Source organism: Cucumis melo, chromosome 9, assembly GCF_025177605.1.
Source record: "Cucumis melo cultivar AY chromosome 9, USDA_Cmelo_AY_1.0, whole genome shotgun sequence".
Taxonomy (NCBI): domain Eukaryota; kingdom Viridiplantae; phylum Streptophyta; class Magnoliopsida; order Cucurbitales; family Cucurbitaceae; genus Cucumis; species Cucumis melo.
In genome coordinates this window covers 20,914,988-20,929,154 of record NC_066865.1, presented here as the reverse complement: position 1 = coordinate 20,929,154, position 14,167 = coordinate 20,914,988, and the positions used below count along the sequence as shown (strand labels likewise).

Sequence of the window (14,167 nt, the reverse complement as noted above, 5' to 3'; positions counted from 1 at the left end):
ACGAATTTATGCAAATAACTAGATAATAAACCTTTTTAAGATATTTATAAGGGGAGTTAATTTAGTGAACCAAAATAAATATTTACTCATCAAACCTAACTCTACCAAATTAACACATTACAAAACAACGATCATTCAGTATCTGTTATGAATGCCTAAAATTTTGTTATATTTTGATTCACTTATCAATATTTAAAAAATGCTCCTTGAACCAATATGAATTTGAAGAACTATTATTTTTGTTTTTTTTTTTTTTAAGAACTAGAATTTAATTTTAAGAAGACTATTTGAGAATACAACTAAAAATTGGACCTTGGAAGTACAAAGTTGAGAGAACACCAAAGCATTAACCTTATTGTTTGGAACATCTATTCGGCGTAAAATGTCTTTGAAGTTCTGATTCTGTGAATTGTTAGTTTGATTCTGAAAACCGCCCATGGTTGTTGTTACTCTTCTCTTCCTCTTGCATTGAACACAACGGTTGAAGTAGGGTTTGTCCGAACTTGGTGGAGCATCACATCACAAATTATTTTTTCGAAACTTCATTTTTAGATTGCCATTTTCACGAATTCTTCTTCTCTTTACTGCATAGATAGAACATTGAATCCCATCATGTTCACGCCTCAGAGGACGGGGTGGCCTGCTGCATCCCTCACGCCTCGAACCGAACCAAAACTTGCACTTTCCAATTCCATTCTTCTTGGAAAAGGCAAGGATGTGATTTTTACAGACGACCCACCTCCGCCGTTGGGGTCTCTTAACGACGAATTGTATAAAACCGCGACGGCAGTGGATACTGGGGACATGGATGATTGGAGGAAGTTTAAGAAAGCGGGGTTGTTGGATGCGGCTGCAATGGAGCGTAAGGATCGGGAAGCGCTTCTCGAGAAGGCTTCAAGGCTTCAAAGTGAGGTTGGGATTATCATCAAGTCTTACTCTCTCTCTCTCTCTCTTTTTTTTCTTTTTTTTTTTTGTCTTTTCATTAATTGGGGTTCAATTGTAATGTGGTGGCTTATGTTTCCTGGTAAAAGCTAGTGTTATCATTGGTACTTCTGTTGGTTCATGTCAAGCAAACAAGAAAGAACTCTTGTTAAAATATAATTTGTTTCATTAATTTAGCTTTTTATTTATGGATAGGAATACAATTGAAAAGGCAAAGAAGTTCTTTCATTGTTATTCGTCTGTAAGCTTCTTTGGGAGAGTACTTTAAGCCATTAACAATTTCAATTTCCACTTGGAAAAACCAGGCAACCTACAATATGTCAAGCTTGCGTGCTCACAAGGACATGCAGCATAAGATTCTAGAGAACCAATTTAAGCTTGTTAATTTTTCTTTGCTGGCAGCTTAGCAGAAATAGTTCCCAAGAACGATTCGTTCTACACTTCCGCGATGTAACAATACCAAGTCAGTTTGGCTGATTACATGTTCGTTAGAAACTTAGTTCAGTTCAGCAATATGCTCTATAATATATCTCGAACTTATATTCTTTTCCATAGATTTATCTCTTTCCTCATAAGACTATTTGGATATCAACATTTAAAAAATGATTGTTCTTTTCAATCTTACAGCGGTTTGTAGGAAATGAGCTAAACTGCATTCAGTTGTTCTTTCTTCAATCTCTCTGTTTTCTTGGTCATAGTGCTGGTTGTTGGATAGGATTTAGATAATTTGTTTAACTACGTTAACATCTTTTGGCGTGTCCAGCTTTAGGAGCTGTTAATAAATAGTTGTTGGGGAAGTATCCTTTGTAAGTGACTGGAGATAGCAAGAAACTCTTTAGTTGCTTGGAAATACGATAGACAAATATTGAATTCAGTTTATTTTTTTTCTCCAAAGAACTTCATCAAGTCTGTATTATACATGTTTTATATTCTTTAAGCAGATGAGCATGTTTTCATTGATTCACACACGCACACACTTCTGTTGAAGACATGATAATTTTTTGGTGGAACAGCTAGGGAATGAGCTGGTGAATATATAAACATATATATGTTTCTGAATTTAATATAGGCCTGCACATTATAATGCTATAGTATTTATTATAAACATCTGCAAGGTGGGATTAAATGTTTTAATTTCTTGCAACCTTTCTTGTATAGTTTCTGTTAGACCTTCTAAGTTTCTCTTACATGGATTTATTGGATTGTTATTTTCGTGCAGCTTTTTGATTATCAGCACAATATGGGACTTCTTTTGATAGAGAAGAAAGATTGGGCTTTAAAGTTTGACCAACTAGAGCAAGATTTAGCAGAAACTGAGGAGATCTTCAAGCGCGAACAATCAGCACATTTAATTGCATTATCTGAGGTTGAAACGAGGAGGGATAATTTGAAGAAAGCTCTAGCTGCTGAGAAGCAGCATGTTTCTAGTGTATGCTACTCTTGGCCATTCCACTTCCTCATTATTGGATTTGCTTATTTCTTAATGTTGTCATTTTCCTTCCGTTTTACAACCTTTGATAGGTTATCAATTGCTAATGTGTACCTCAGAAAATATGTAACTGGTGTGGCGTGGGTGGATTTTTGTTGGCAATGGATAAATTAGCTTTGGTGGGCCCTTGTAATTGAGCTATAGAAGTTGTGACTGAGGGAAGATTGAAGTGTAGCATCTACTCTCAAGGAGTATGCTTTAGAAGAGTTTTGCAGTATGGGAGATAAGGAAGCTCTTTGTTTATTCCTGCTAGTGATATATAATTAAATTGACCTTCACCTACTAGCTTAAGTTTTTTGGTCAATCAGTGATTAAGATGGTACCAGAGTAGGTTGCTTCAGGATGTTCTAGGTTCAAGCTCCTACAATGTTGTTTCTTCCTCAATTAAAATTGATTTCCACTTGTTGGCCTTTCAAGTATTTCAAGCTCATAAGTGAAGAGGAGTGTTAGTGATATATAATTAAATTTACCTTCATCTGCTAGCTCAATTTTTTGGGTCAATTGGTGATTTAAGAATTTCCAAGTTTGCACTTGTACCTCCATATCTTAAATCATACCAAGTCCAATCACAATTGCCAATTTTGGAAATTGGTCTTCTATTTTCTAAGATAGAAGGCAAGGAAAAAAGTCAAGATCTGGGGAGGCCTAAAAAGAGTGTTAGATGTGCCAAATTCTAATTGTTATGCAATCACAACTTTGACTTAATAAAAATTTTGTGTTTCTCACTTACCAAACATTCCAAATAATAGTGGAAAAGAACTACTTGCCACAAAAACTTCCCTTTCCCTTGAAGAGAGATAGGGGACCACCTTTTGACAAGTACAAGAAGCTCTACTATTGTGTCCATAAAAAAAACTGCAATAATCTTTACTTAGTATGATGCTCCAAAATGTTCTAAAATTCTATTTATCTTCCCCTGCTTATTAGGAGAGCCCGAATAAGACTGAAAGTGATGTAAAACGGACAACAATGGCCATTAAAGTCATATCAACTATCTCCCTATCAGACAATACCTTTTTGAACTCATAGTTGAAAGAAAGGTTCCCTCAACTAAATTACAGAAGTGATATAATCAATCTTTACTGTGAAGAGATTAAGTGAATAGACCAGGAGAGATTGAACAAAGTTTATGATCTTAGTTTGAAAATTGGATACGTGGAATGAACTTAAGTCTATGGAAATAGGTCCTAGATCTTAAAGGTTTGATTAGATGCCTAAAGATATCTCGATTTGAAGTTTTTACGGCTATGTGCCCTGCCAGGTCCTTGTTCCATTATGTAGGGAGGGCTTTATACATGGACGTATCTAGCCATTGCAGCATTGATCAGTGTGGATTTGTTCGCACTATTTTGTCATTATGATATAAGGATGTCAGTAGGAGCTGGTCTTCCTTTTTTTATTATATTTTCTGGTACTCTTGTGCTATTTTATCTTGTTTTAATGACTTGATTTTGTATTATAACAAATAGCTTTTACTTAGTTTTGCATCTTGTTTGAAGTAGTCACTTGAAATTTGGAATAATTAATTTGTGGGGACTTTAAAGGAACCTGTTTAGAAGTGGATGGTTCTCTAAGTTCTTAGCAGAGAGGAAACGTTCTCTGAAAATTAAGTTTGAAGAGGTGATTAAAAGTGAGACCATTAGTTGGATGCAAAAGACTTAGTTTAACAACATTGGCAATACTGCTTATTTCCAAAGGAAAGTCAAAACTGGTTGTGGGGATAAAACTTAGGTTCTGGAAAGATAAATGGCTCATTGACTCGCCCTTTTGTGTGGAATTTCCTAGACCACAAAATTGTGAAAGCCAAGGACTTTATGGTCAGCCATTGCTGGTCTGACTCTCTCTGTGTTTGGGACTTAAAGTTTGAAAAAAATCTTACTAATGCTGAATTTGATGATTGGGCAACTGTTGATATCTTATGACTAAGCTAATATCATTCTCTTAGAAGACTGGTATAAAGTCAAATTTGGTTTATTGACAAAAAGAAAAAACTAAGAATTTTGTAATTTTGTAATTTTGTGAATTGTTTTCATTGCGATTCTTTTTTGCTTCTTGAATGTCAAGGTTGAAAGGAGTTTTCATGCCTGCTCTTGCTGCAGCTTAAAAAGTCTTTATATGAAGTAAATGAGGAGCGTGCTGAAATAAAGCTTACATCTCAGAAGAAGTTGGCTGATGCAAATGCTTTGATGCATGGAATTGAGGAGAAATCTTTGGAGTTGCAGAAAAAGTTGAATGCTGCTGAAGCAAAGCTTGCTGAGGTAAATAGGAAAAGTTCGGAGTTGGAGATGCGAATGCATGAAGTTGAAGCTCGTGAAAGTGTGCTTCAAACTGAGCAGATATCCTTGGTCACGGGGTATTCTTCTGAATCTCCTTTCCCTTGAGCATATGATCCATCAATCCAGGATTTGTTTGGATTTGGGAGCAATCCTTTTGTTTGAATTGTTGTCCTTGATTTCTTATAGGAAACTGACCGGTGATGAGAAGCTTTTCAAGTATAAATATACGATCAAATTTTCTACAATTTATCAACTTAACTCTTATAAAAAATATTTATCAACTTAAGTTTTTGGATTCATTTATTGAATTAACATGACACTAGACCAAGAGATCATCCTATGCAAACTTTCGCAATGCCATTTTTTCCGTAATTAATATTAATTTCTAGTAGTTCAAGCCCATAGGTGAGGGGGAGTGATCAAATATTAATTTGAGGTTACATTTTGTCATGTTCTGTCTGTTTAAGTGTTTGGTAATTTAACCAAAGTGTTATAACACGAGACTCAACACCTCTTTGAATGGGTAGTGAAAGGGTTCAAGGCATGTTCCGAAATTTATAGAAAGGACACTTTTGTGGTTTGCAGGGGTGTGTGCTTTGTTGTAGGATCTTTAGGAGAGAAACAATAAAATGTTTAGAGGTGTGGACGGGGACCCCGTAAAGTCTGGTCCTTGGTGAGGTTCCATGTTTCTAGGAAATATCCTTTTTAGTTAGAAGCCTTTTTCTAAGGTTTTTTGTTGGCTTGGTTTTTTGTATGCCAGTGTATTCTTTCTTTTTTCTAAATGAAAATCATTGTTTATTCATAAACCCTAGACCTAGTGGTGATACATCTCTCTCTCATTTTTAATAAAAGCAACAACTTTCATTGAGAAAGAATGAAAAATTAAAAGCATATACAGAAAAAAAAAAAAAAGAAAACCCATAATAACAAGCTCTCTACAATAAGGGCTTTCAACAAAGTAAAATGTTACCAAGGTAATAAATAATAATTACGAAAAAAACCTTGAAACCAAAACCCAAAGAGAAACATGAAACCTTACTAAGGAACAAACTTCACTAGGGGCCTTCTCCAAACCTTTGAACACTCTTTTTGTTTTTCTTCGCCCCAAATATCCGACATCACCACACCCCCCCAACAAGGGTTGGCCTAGTGGTAAAAAAGGAGCTTAGTCTCAATAACTAACTAAGAGGTCATAGGTTCAATCCATGGTGATCACCTATCTAGGAATTAATTTTCTACGAGTTTCCTTGACACCCAAATGTTGTAGGGTGAGGTTGGTTGTCCCGTGAGATTAGTCAAGGTGCGCGTAAGCGGCCTGGACACTCATAGATATCAAAAAGAAAAACACACACACCCTAACAAACCACAAAAACCGGCTTCTCTTTCTGATACATCATTATGGGTGTCAGTTTAGATAGACTTTTTGTAATTATCATCTTGGTCTTATTCTTTTGGATTCAAATATGTAAGACCCCTGATAATTCACAAGTACGAGAGGAGGGGTAAAAGGGTGCAAACTAATGCAGCAAATTCAGCAAAACCATTGGGAGAGGATAATACGAAGTCGGTAAATCAAGGAGGGGAGCACAGAATGTTGGGGGACTGTATTTTGGCTGGGTTTAAGTAGGGGTTTGGTGGATGAAAGAAGGGAGTGAAGAAATTGAAGATTGAGGTAGCTGTTTGGAGAGGGAGACGCTCTTGAATCTGCCCTTATCTTTTCTCTTTTGTTCATGAACATTGTCCTTGTTCTTCTTTAAATATTGTCTCTGTTCTTAATGATTCTCTGGGTGTTTATGACTGTTTAAGGAACTGAACTTGTTGTACTTTGAGCATATTGACATTAGCTTTTGAATATATCAATTGTCATAGAGTCATTATTGCTTTGTTGTGGCTTCTTGTTGGGTATTTTCTGTTTGAGGAGTTGGGTACCTAACAGAATCTTTTCATAGTTAGTTGATTCCTTTTACTCTTTTTTTATTGAAGCCCTTTCCAGTAAGTAGTTGAGGAATCCTTGGTGGCTTGTTTTTTCTATGCTCATACATTTCTTTCATTTTTCTAATTGAAAACATGGTATATCATGTAAAAAAAACAAAAAAAAAAACCTAGACTTAACATTTTGTAGCCATGACTGAGGAGGGATAGTATTCGTGGAGGATGAGAATTCTGCAATGGGAACATAATTAAGCCTATGTGTAAAACATAGACAGGAAATTTATTCCTGTTTAGAGTATATATTGTGGCTCTTTCCCAATTTCAATTTGTTGATTATACTATTTTCTTCTGCTCTGAAGATGAAGCCTCGTTCTTATTCTTGAACTATATACTAGCTTTCTTTGAAAGTTTGTTTGGACATAAGATTAATAGGAATAAGTGCTAGATTATTATGAGTATTAATTGCTAGAAGCTCGGGAGATGGGATAATGGCAGGTATGAAATTGGCTCCTTTTCGTCATCTAATTGTGGTCTCCCTCTCAAAATTAGCTCTTATTTCTTCAATGGAAAGTTCGTTTTCATTTCAAACAAAAAAAAGGGGGAAGAAGAAGATGGTACCTTCCCACATATTCTGTGAAAGAATCTTACTGGAGACAGTAACAACCCTCTTGCCAAACATCCTGGCACTTGGTGTGCTAAAAATGATTTTCCTTCCATAAGTTGGCCAGTGGTTGATATTTTATTTTCAAAAAACTATTTATTTCAAGTTAATATTACCTGAACTTGCAAATACTGACAGGATACTCACCAGGTAATAAAAAACAGACATCTGGACCTGGAATGATGAACCCCAAATCGAATTTGAGGGGCGGAGTGTTGATTTTTTAATTAATTTTGTTAGAGTAAAAGAAGTTAACTATGTGGCCAGTTTGGGACATATGCCAGTATTCACCAAAGGGTACTTTCTTCTTCACTTATTTATTGTTAATTACTGGTTTAGGAAAGAAGCACACGAGGCAACCTCCCATAAAGAAAGAGAAAGCTTACGTAAGTGGCAGCAGAAGTTGCAGGAAAGGGAAGAAAAACTGAGCAAGAGTCGTGAATTGCTTAATGATAAAGAGCAGAAGGTAAGTGAAAATAGCACAACTATGAAGCAGAAAGAGAAGAATCTTGAAGAGATGAAGAAAAAGATTGATCTGTCAAGTTCTGTCCTGAAAGGGAGGGAAGATAATGTAAATAGACGATTAGCAGATGTAGAAGCAAAAGAGAAGGTGAAAACTAATTAAATGAGACACTTATCTTTATTTTTTTAAAAAAGTATATTTTTATTATTTTTAAGGCAATGGGTATGTCTTTGCATGTGACTACTTCTGCATTACCCCTCCAACAACAAAAATGGTTTGCAGGAAGCTGATTTTTCAAGAAGTCTCTTGGAGAAAAAACAAGAAGAATTACATCAGATGGAAGAAAATCTTCATGGGAGAGAAATGGTAAGTCAAACACTGCCTGCTTTGGTAACTTTTGACATTCAACTTGCAGTTGTTTGTATTTGTACCAAAATGTTACTTAGTTTGGATGGGATGCAGGTAGAGTTTAAAAATATTGAGTAGGAGAGAAAAGGGAAAGACAACTGATATTGAAATTGGTTTTTTCTGGTAGCAGATTCATATTTTCATTCCAAAGTCAAATAGGGTTTGTGGTTGAGTGTTTTCTTGAAATTTTATTACTCGTGGCACATTTCTGTTTATTTCATACTGTGACGCATTTGTGCATGTTGATGTCATGATGGCTGAGATTCTTTGATTTTTAGAGATATACTAATTAGATATATGGAATGATGCTGGTCCTCGTGTTCTTTCCTCTTCATTCTCATTTAACTTTCTTTGTACATAGAGAACTTCCGTGCATGTTGTTTCCTGTTCAAATTTTCGTTCAAATTTGAACCTTGGTGTTTCAGTTGCCGTGCAATTAAAGTCTCATCACCATACAAAAGAAAGAAAAAAAGAATATTTGAGTATTGGAAGAAAAATATGGTAACTGAATCTCATAGAATTTAACTTGAAGGTAATATAGTTCTTTGTCCTTACAATTGTCTTCTTGATGTTCATTTCAGATGGAGATCCAACAGCTGCTTGACGAGCAAAGTGTAATTCTACAAAAGAAGAAAGAACAGTTTGAGTTACAATTGGAAGAAAAGAGGCAATCTCTAGATAATGAAGGTATTACAAAGCTAGGAACACTCAAACGGAAGGATCTTGAAATTAATCATGAGAAAGAAAAGTTGGTGAAGCAAGAGCAAGCTTTGGATAAAAAGTTGCTTCGAGCAAAGGAGAAAGAGGGTGATCTTGAACAAAAGATAAAAACTTTGAAATCAAAAGATAGAATTTTAAAAGCTGATGAGAAAAAGCTGGAGGTGGAAAGGTTGCAAATGCTTGCTGATAGAGAGAGCTTACGATCTCTCATTAATGAGATCGAGGAAATCAGAACTGAAAATTCTCAGAAAGAGCAGCAATTTCATGAGGAGAGGGATAAATTGCAAGTGATGAAAGAAGAGAGATCAGAGCACGTTCGTTTACAGTGTCAACTGATGCAGGAAATTGAGAGTTACAGACTTCAGAACAAAATAGTTATGAAAGAGCATGAGGATCTTAAGCAGGAAAGAGTCAAATTTGAGAGAGACTGGGAAGCCTTAAATGAAAAAAGGACTGAAATACATGATGAACTTAGCGATCTTGTGGAGGAGAGGACAAAACTAGAGATCTTGCAAGAGGCAGAGGAGGAAAGGTTGAGAAATGAGAAAAATGAAATGCTAATTTATATGCAGAGAGAGTTGGAGAATGTTAAACAAGAAAAAGAATTATTTGCCTCAACTACAAGGCAAGAGCAGCAATCCTTGTCTCAGCAGGCTCAAACCGAGCATAGCCAACTACTGCAAGATATAGAATTTCAGAGGAAAGATCTTGAAAGTCACTTTCAGAATAGCCAAATGAAACTAGAGAAAGTACGGCAGGAAAGGGAGCTAGCATTTGAAGAGGAGAAAGAGAGAGAACGGAACAAATTGTTTTGCTTGAGAGACATTGCTCAGAAAGAAACAGACGAGCTATTATCTGAAAGGCATCAATTGGAAAAGGAAAAGGAGGTGGTTTCCCTGAATAGGAAGCAAATGATAGCGGACCATCTTGAAATTCATCAAGATATTGATAAGCTCAACATATTAAGTAAGGAGCTTAAAATTCAGAGGGAACAACTTATTCGGGATAGGGTTCGCTTTTTGACCTTTGTTGATAAGCATAAGAGTTGTGGTAAGTGTGGTGTGTCCATTGAAGAATTTATAGTTCCCGACCTCCAAATACCTGAAGAAATCAGAAAATCGCACCCTCTACCAATGTTAGAGGCCAATTCTCTACAAAACCTCCAAAGAGAATTCGCTGCTTCAGAGTTTGGTTCTTCAGATTCTGGAGGTCGCATGTCTTGGCTCAGAAGATGCAGCAGAAAGATTCTAAATCTATCTCCCATTAAGAAAATTGGACATGTAGTTCCTTCTGTTCCCATGAAGTTGGCTGCAGATTGTACCGATTTAGAAGTCAAGGAGCCTAGAGTTAATGTTGGCGATGTGAAAAGGTCTGGTATTGCTTATGAACCGCAACAATCTTCTTTTATTGAGAGTGAACCATCTGATGTTCAAAGATTTTCGTTCAGTGATAACATCAGACTGGCGGAGAATACACATGAACATACATTAGATGATTTTAACAACTTAGACAGCAAGTTTGAAGAAGCCTCAGAAGCTTCAAAACAACCTGACATGAAGAGAGAGAGGCCAAAACATGAGAAAGGACTCAAGTCTGGTCATAGAACACGTTCAGTGAAGGCAACTGTTCAAGATGCAAAAGTTTTTCTTGGGGAAACTGCAGGACAGTCGGATCTTAATGTACCTGTACAGAGTGATTCAAATTCTTTATATAAAGAAACTAGCAATGTTCGGAAGCGGCCATTGCCAGAATCTTCCGCAGTTTCTATTAGTGAGCAAGATGGAAATGACAGTGAAGGATGTTCTGATAGCATCACAACTGCCAGGCAACGTAAAAGGCGACAAAAGATTCCCTCTGTGCAGACGCAAGGAGAAAGCCGATATAATCTGAGGCGACATAAGAAGTTAGTTTCCCATGACTGTTAAAAGATTCCCTTTGCTTGACTGTTAAAATCTGTCAATACTTCCAGTTAGTTTTCTTGTTTCTTTACATAGATCAGCGTTGGTTTTGTTATATAAATTACAATTCATTTTATTGTTGATTTTTCCTCTCAAAATATTTAAAAAAGGAGTTAGCAATTTTGCATTCATGGTTTTAACTTGACCACTACATACATAAAGAGATCAATAGACAAATCTTGAACAGTAGCCTTGAGAGGCAAAACTAAAGCTTCTAGGATGTATTCACTTGTATACTCGAGTTAATTATTAAGATATTGAGAACGCCCCCCCCCCCCCCCCCCCCCCCCTGTTTATTTCCAATTTAGATTCCTCCCTTGTCCAATGTGTGTTGAGCTTTCGTTTTGTTTTGTGTGTTTTTCCCTGGCTTGTATGAAGTCATGCATCTATGTGTATCAGTAGTCAACCTATCTGTGTTTACAATGAGTTCTGATTGAAGGGAATCTGTATTGATCTTGCTTGACTACCTGTATTATTTTTGGGGGGACATAGCATACTAATCCAACATTTCTCTTTTCAAATTGATCTGCTTAGCTTCCTGAATAATTTTCTGATTTAGCATGCTTTTTAGTCTAAAATTAACAAGAATACAAGTGTATTTAGGATGCTTTTCACAAATGTACGTAATTATAGCACTTTAGTAAAATTGGGGTTACCAGCCAATTGTTTTGATGTTCGATTGTGTCCTATTATATATGTGCTTTTATGTGTTTCTTGAACAAGTACTTGGTCATGATCACAAAACATTCCAATCCCAAGTCCCAGGTTAGATGAATCTGAGTAAGGAAAGCTTTTGGTCAGTCACAAGTACTTGTCCTTCACTCTTCCCATCGAGCTTCTACTTCTATATCCAACCTTATTTTTGTAAGTTTGGTGCAGTGCTGGCAAAGCTAGTGCTACTCAGGTTTCACCAAACCTGACAACAGTGATGGAGAAAGAAAACGAAGAAACAACCCCTACTGTAGGTGGTGAAAATGGGGAAAAAATGGACTCTGTGAAGATTACAACAGTCAGAACTATCTATCATTCCGAGGATAGAGTAGTTCGGGTAAAAATCCTGTTTGTTGTTTTGGTTTACCTTTCTGTTACATTATTTTAGTTATGTTGAATTATTTCCTCATGATTTCTATATAGTTTGAATCGCAAAGAACAGCTGAAGATAATGCTCCCATGGAGAAGTTGGTTACTACAACAGTCAATGATTTGTGCCATGAAGCGAATGGTTCATCAGAGTATGAGGATGAAGATCAAAGCATACTTGATGATGAAGATGAGTATGACGAAGAGCAGCCTGATGTGGGATCAATTGGAAAGAAGATTTGGACATTTTTCACAACTTAGCAAACAAAATTGTTTCAATGCTTACTCCATTGTGCTTTACCACTGAGAAAAGGATTTGGAGATTGATGATGCTTTAGGCTCCTTTGACTTGTTAATATTATCATTTGCAGGACTTCTTTTAGCATTCGATGTAGAGTAGGACATTATTTGAGTTTTCTACTTCTACTGTTTTATATTTGATCCCCCCCAACAGCTTCTTGTAATATTTACAAAGCCCCTTTGTATATGGGGAGAGGGGGGAAAACCCAGTTTTTACCTCAGATTTCTCAACAATTTTGGAATGTAAGCCTAATAAGAGGCATTAGTTGGAAGAATTATTGAATGGTAAAAGTTCAATATCATGAAATTGAAAGTACTTAAAATTTACAGAAATGGTTAATCCTTTTTTATGTCCAATTAATAATGGTGCAGAAAAATGAGTTGTTTTTCTTGTTTCTGAATGTTGGCAGTAAAACCGCTGATGGTGAATTCAACACATTTTGTTGCTTAGCAGTAGCCTTGTGTTGATTTTGAGTCAGTCGGGTTTCAATTAGGTAAGTGTTGTTTGTTGAAGTAGTGGAAGGGTTGGTAAGAAAATCAGTTTGAAGAGGGGGTTAGTGAGGAAAAAGTGTAGATTATAGAGAGAACTAATTATGTAAAATTAATTTGGAGAGAGAATGAAAGTCTTTGAAATTAGAAGAAAGTTTGGTGAGAGAAATTGTGTGTGAAGATTAGAGTAATGAGTGAAGGTAGGTATAAAAAAGAATTTTAAGAGTGTTTTTAATCAGTTTACGTTGAAGGGTAAGTCATTGGTAAAATACATTTTTTAGCACTTAAAGTTTTTTGAAAAGTACTTCTAAATTCTAGACAAATATATAAACAAACATCTCTTTGTAAGACGTGATTGTGATGATTTAAAAACACTTTTTCGATTGTAAAAAAGGATATCTAAACTCATTTTTATTGAAATGTCCAAAAGCTATCTTAGTACATGTTTAGGAGTGATTTTAAAACTATTGAAATCACTTTTGTCATACTTAAAACTCACTCTAAAACACATTTTAAAAATTAATGTTCAATTGAACACTTTTTAATATATCTTTCATACTATCAAAATTAATTTTGAATTACAAAAATAATGTTTTGGAGTGGTTTTGAAATGCTAAAATCAATTTTATCAACTTCAAAATCATTCTCAAACAGGCTCTCAACAATTAAACAATAAAATCACATGCAAAAAAAGTAGTTTTTAAGAATCAAAAATACATTTTTCACCAAATAAAAAATAACGTCAAATCTTTTTCAACCAAAGTTCTATATTAACTAGACAAGAGAATAACCATGCATGCGTAAGTATAAGTGATGACAACTACCTACTATGGCACGACACTTTTTGATTTGAAACAAACCTACAACATAACAACAAAAGTTAATAACAAAAAATAGACAATATCATATCCATACGAAATTGTATGGAACCCTTATACCTAACAAAATATAAAATATTTCATATTTAATAGGTAGATTATATTTTGTGTGAGTTTTTAGGGATGGAAGTTGCAAAAAATGGTGTAGGTGCCGACCAACATGTGGGATGAGAATTGTTGCAATTAAAGAACTTTGAATGTGAATACAAAGACCAAAACATATACATAAAAATCACCAAAATCTTACATTAAATACAAAAAGAAAAAAAGGGACAAAATTCTGTCTCTCTCATTTGTTATGTAATGTAATGTTAAGGGTTTGGTCTCACAAATCTGTCTTAGAGATTTGTGTCAAATACTTTTTCTAGCATGAGCATTAAATGGCTCTTTGGTGTGGGGAAACAAAAAGACTTCCAATTCTTCAATCTCATAAATTTTCATGTGTTTTTGGTCAAATACTTTGGATTAACATCTTCTACTTGCTTTTTCACACAACACTTCTTCAAATATATTTTAATTTAAAATTAAGTTATTAAAAAAAAAAGTTAGAGTGTCGAGATGTATTAAAAAG

The 14,167-nt window shown here is 35.2% G+C and overlaps 1 protein-coding gene across 1 annotated transcript; it reads left to right on the top strand.

The window, feature by feature from the left end:
• The first annotated feature begins 296 nt into the window (after positions 1-296).
• Positions 297-12,562, top strand: LOC103504607 (protein CROWDED NUCLEI 3). The gene is made up of 8 exons (XM_008468979.3): positions 297-912; positions 2,162-2,371; positions 4,531-4,784; positions 7,640-7,910; positions 8,046-8,129; positions 8,753-10,794; positions 11,729-11,897; positions 11,984-12,562. The coding sequence occupies exons 1-8, from the start codon at positions 613-615 to the stop codon at positions 12,188-12,190; spliced, it is 3,537 nt and encodes a 1,178-aa protein (XP_008467201.1). The 5' UTR covers positions 297-612; the 3' UTR covers positions 12,191-12,562.
• Positions 12,563-14,167: the final 1,605 nt, after the last annotated feature.

Coding starts and splice junctions, on each gene's coding strand:
- LOC103504607 (XM_008468979.3), top strand. CDS start 613: ATGTTCACGCCTCAGAGGACGGGGTGGCCTGCTGCATCCCTCACGCCT. Junction 8,130..8,752: donor ATCTTCATGGGAGAGAAATG/GTAAGTCAAACA, acceptor TGTTCATTTCAG/ATGGAGATCCAACAGCTGCT. Junction 11,898..11,983: donor CCGAGGATAGAGTAGTTCGG/GTAAAAATCCTG, acceptor ATTTCTATATAG/TTTGAATCGCAAAGAACAGC.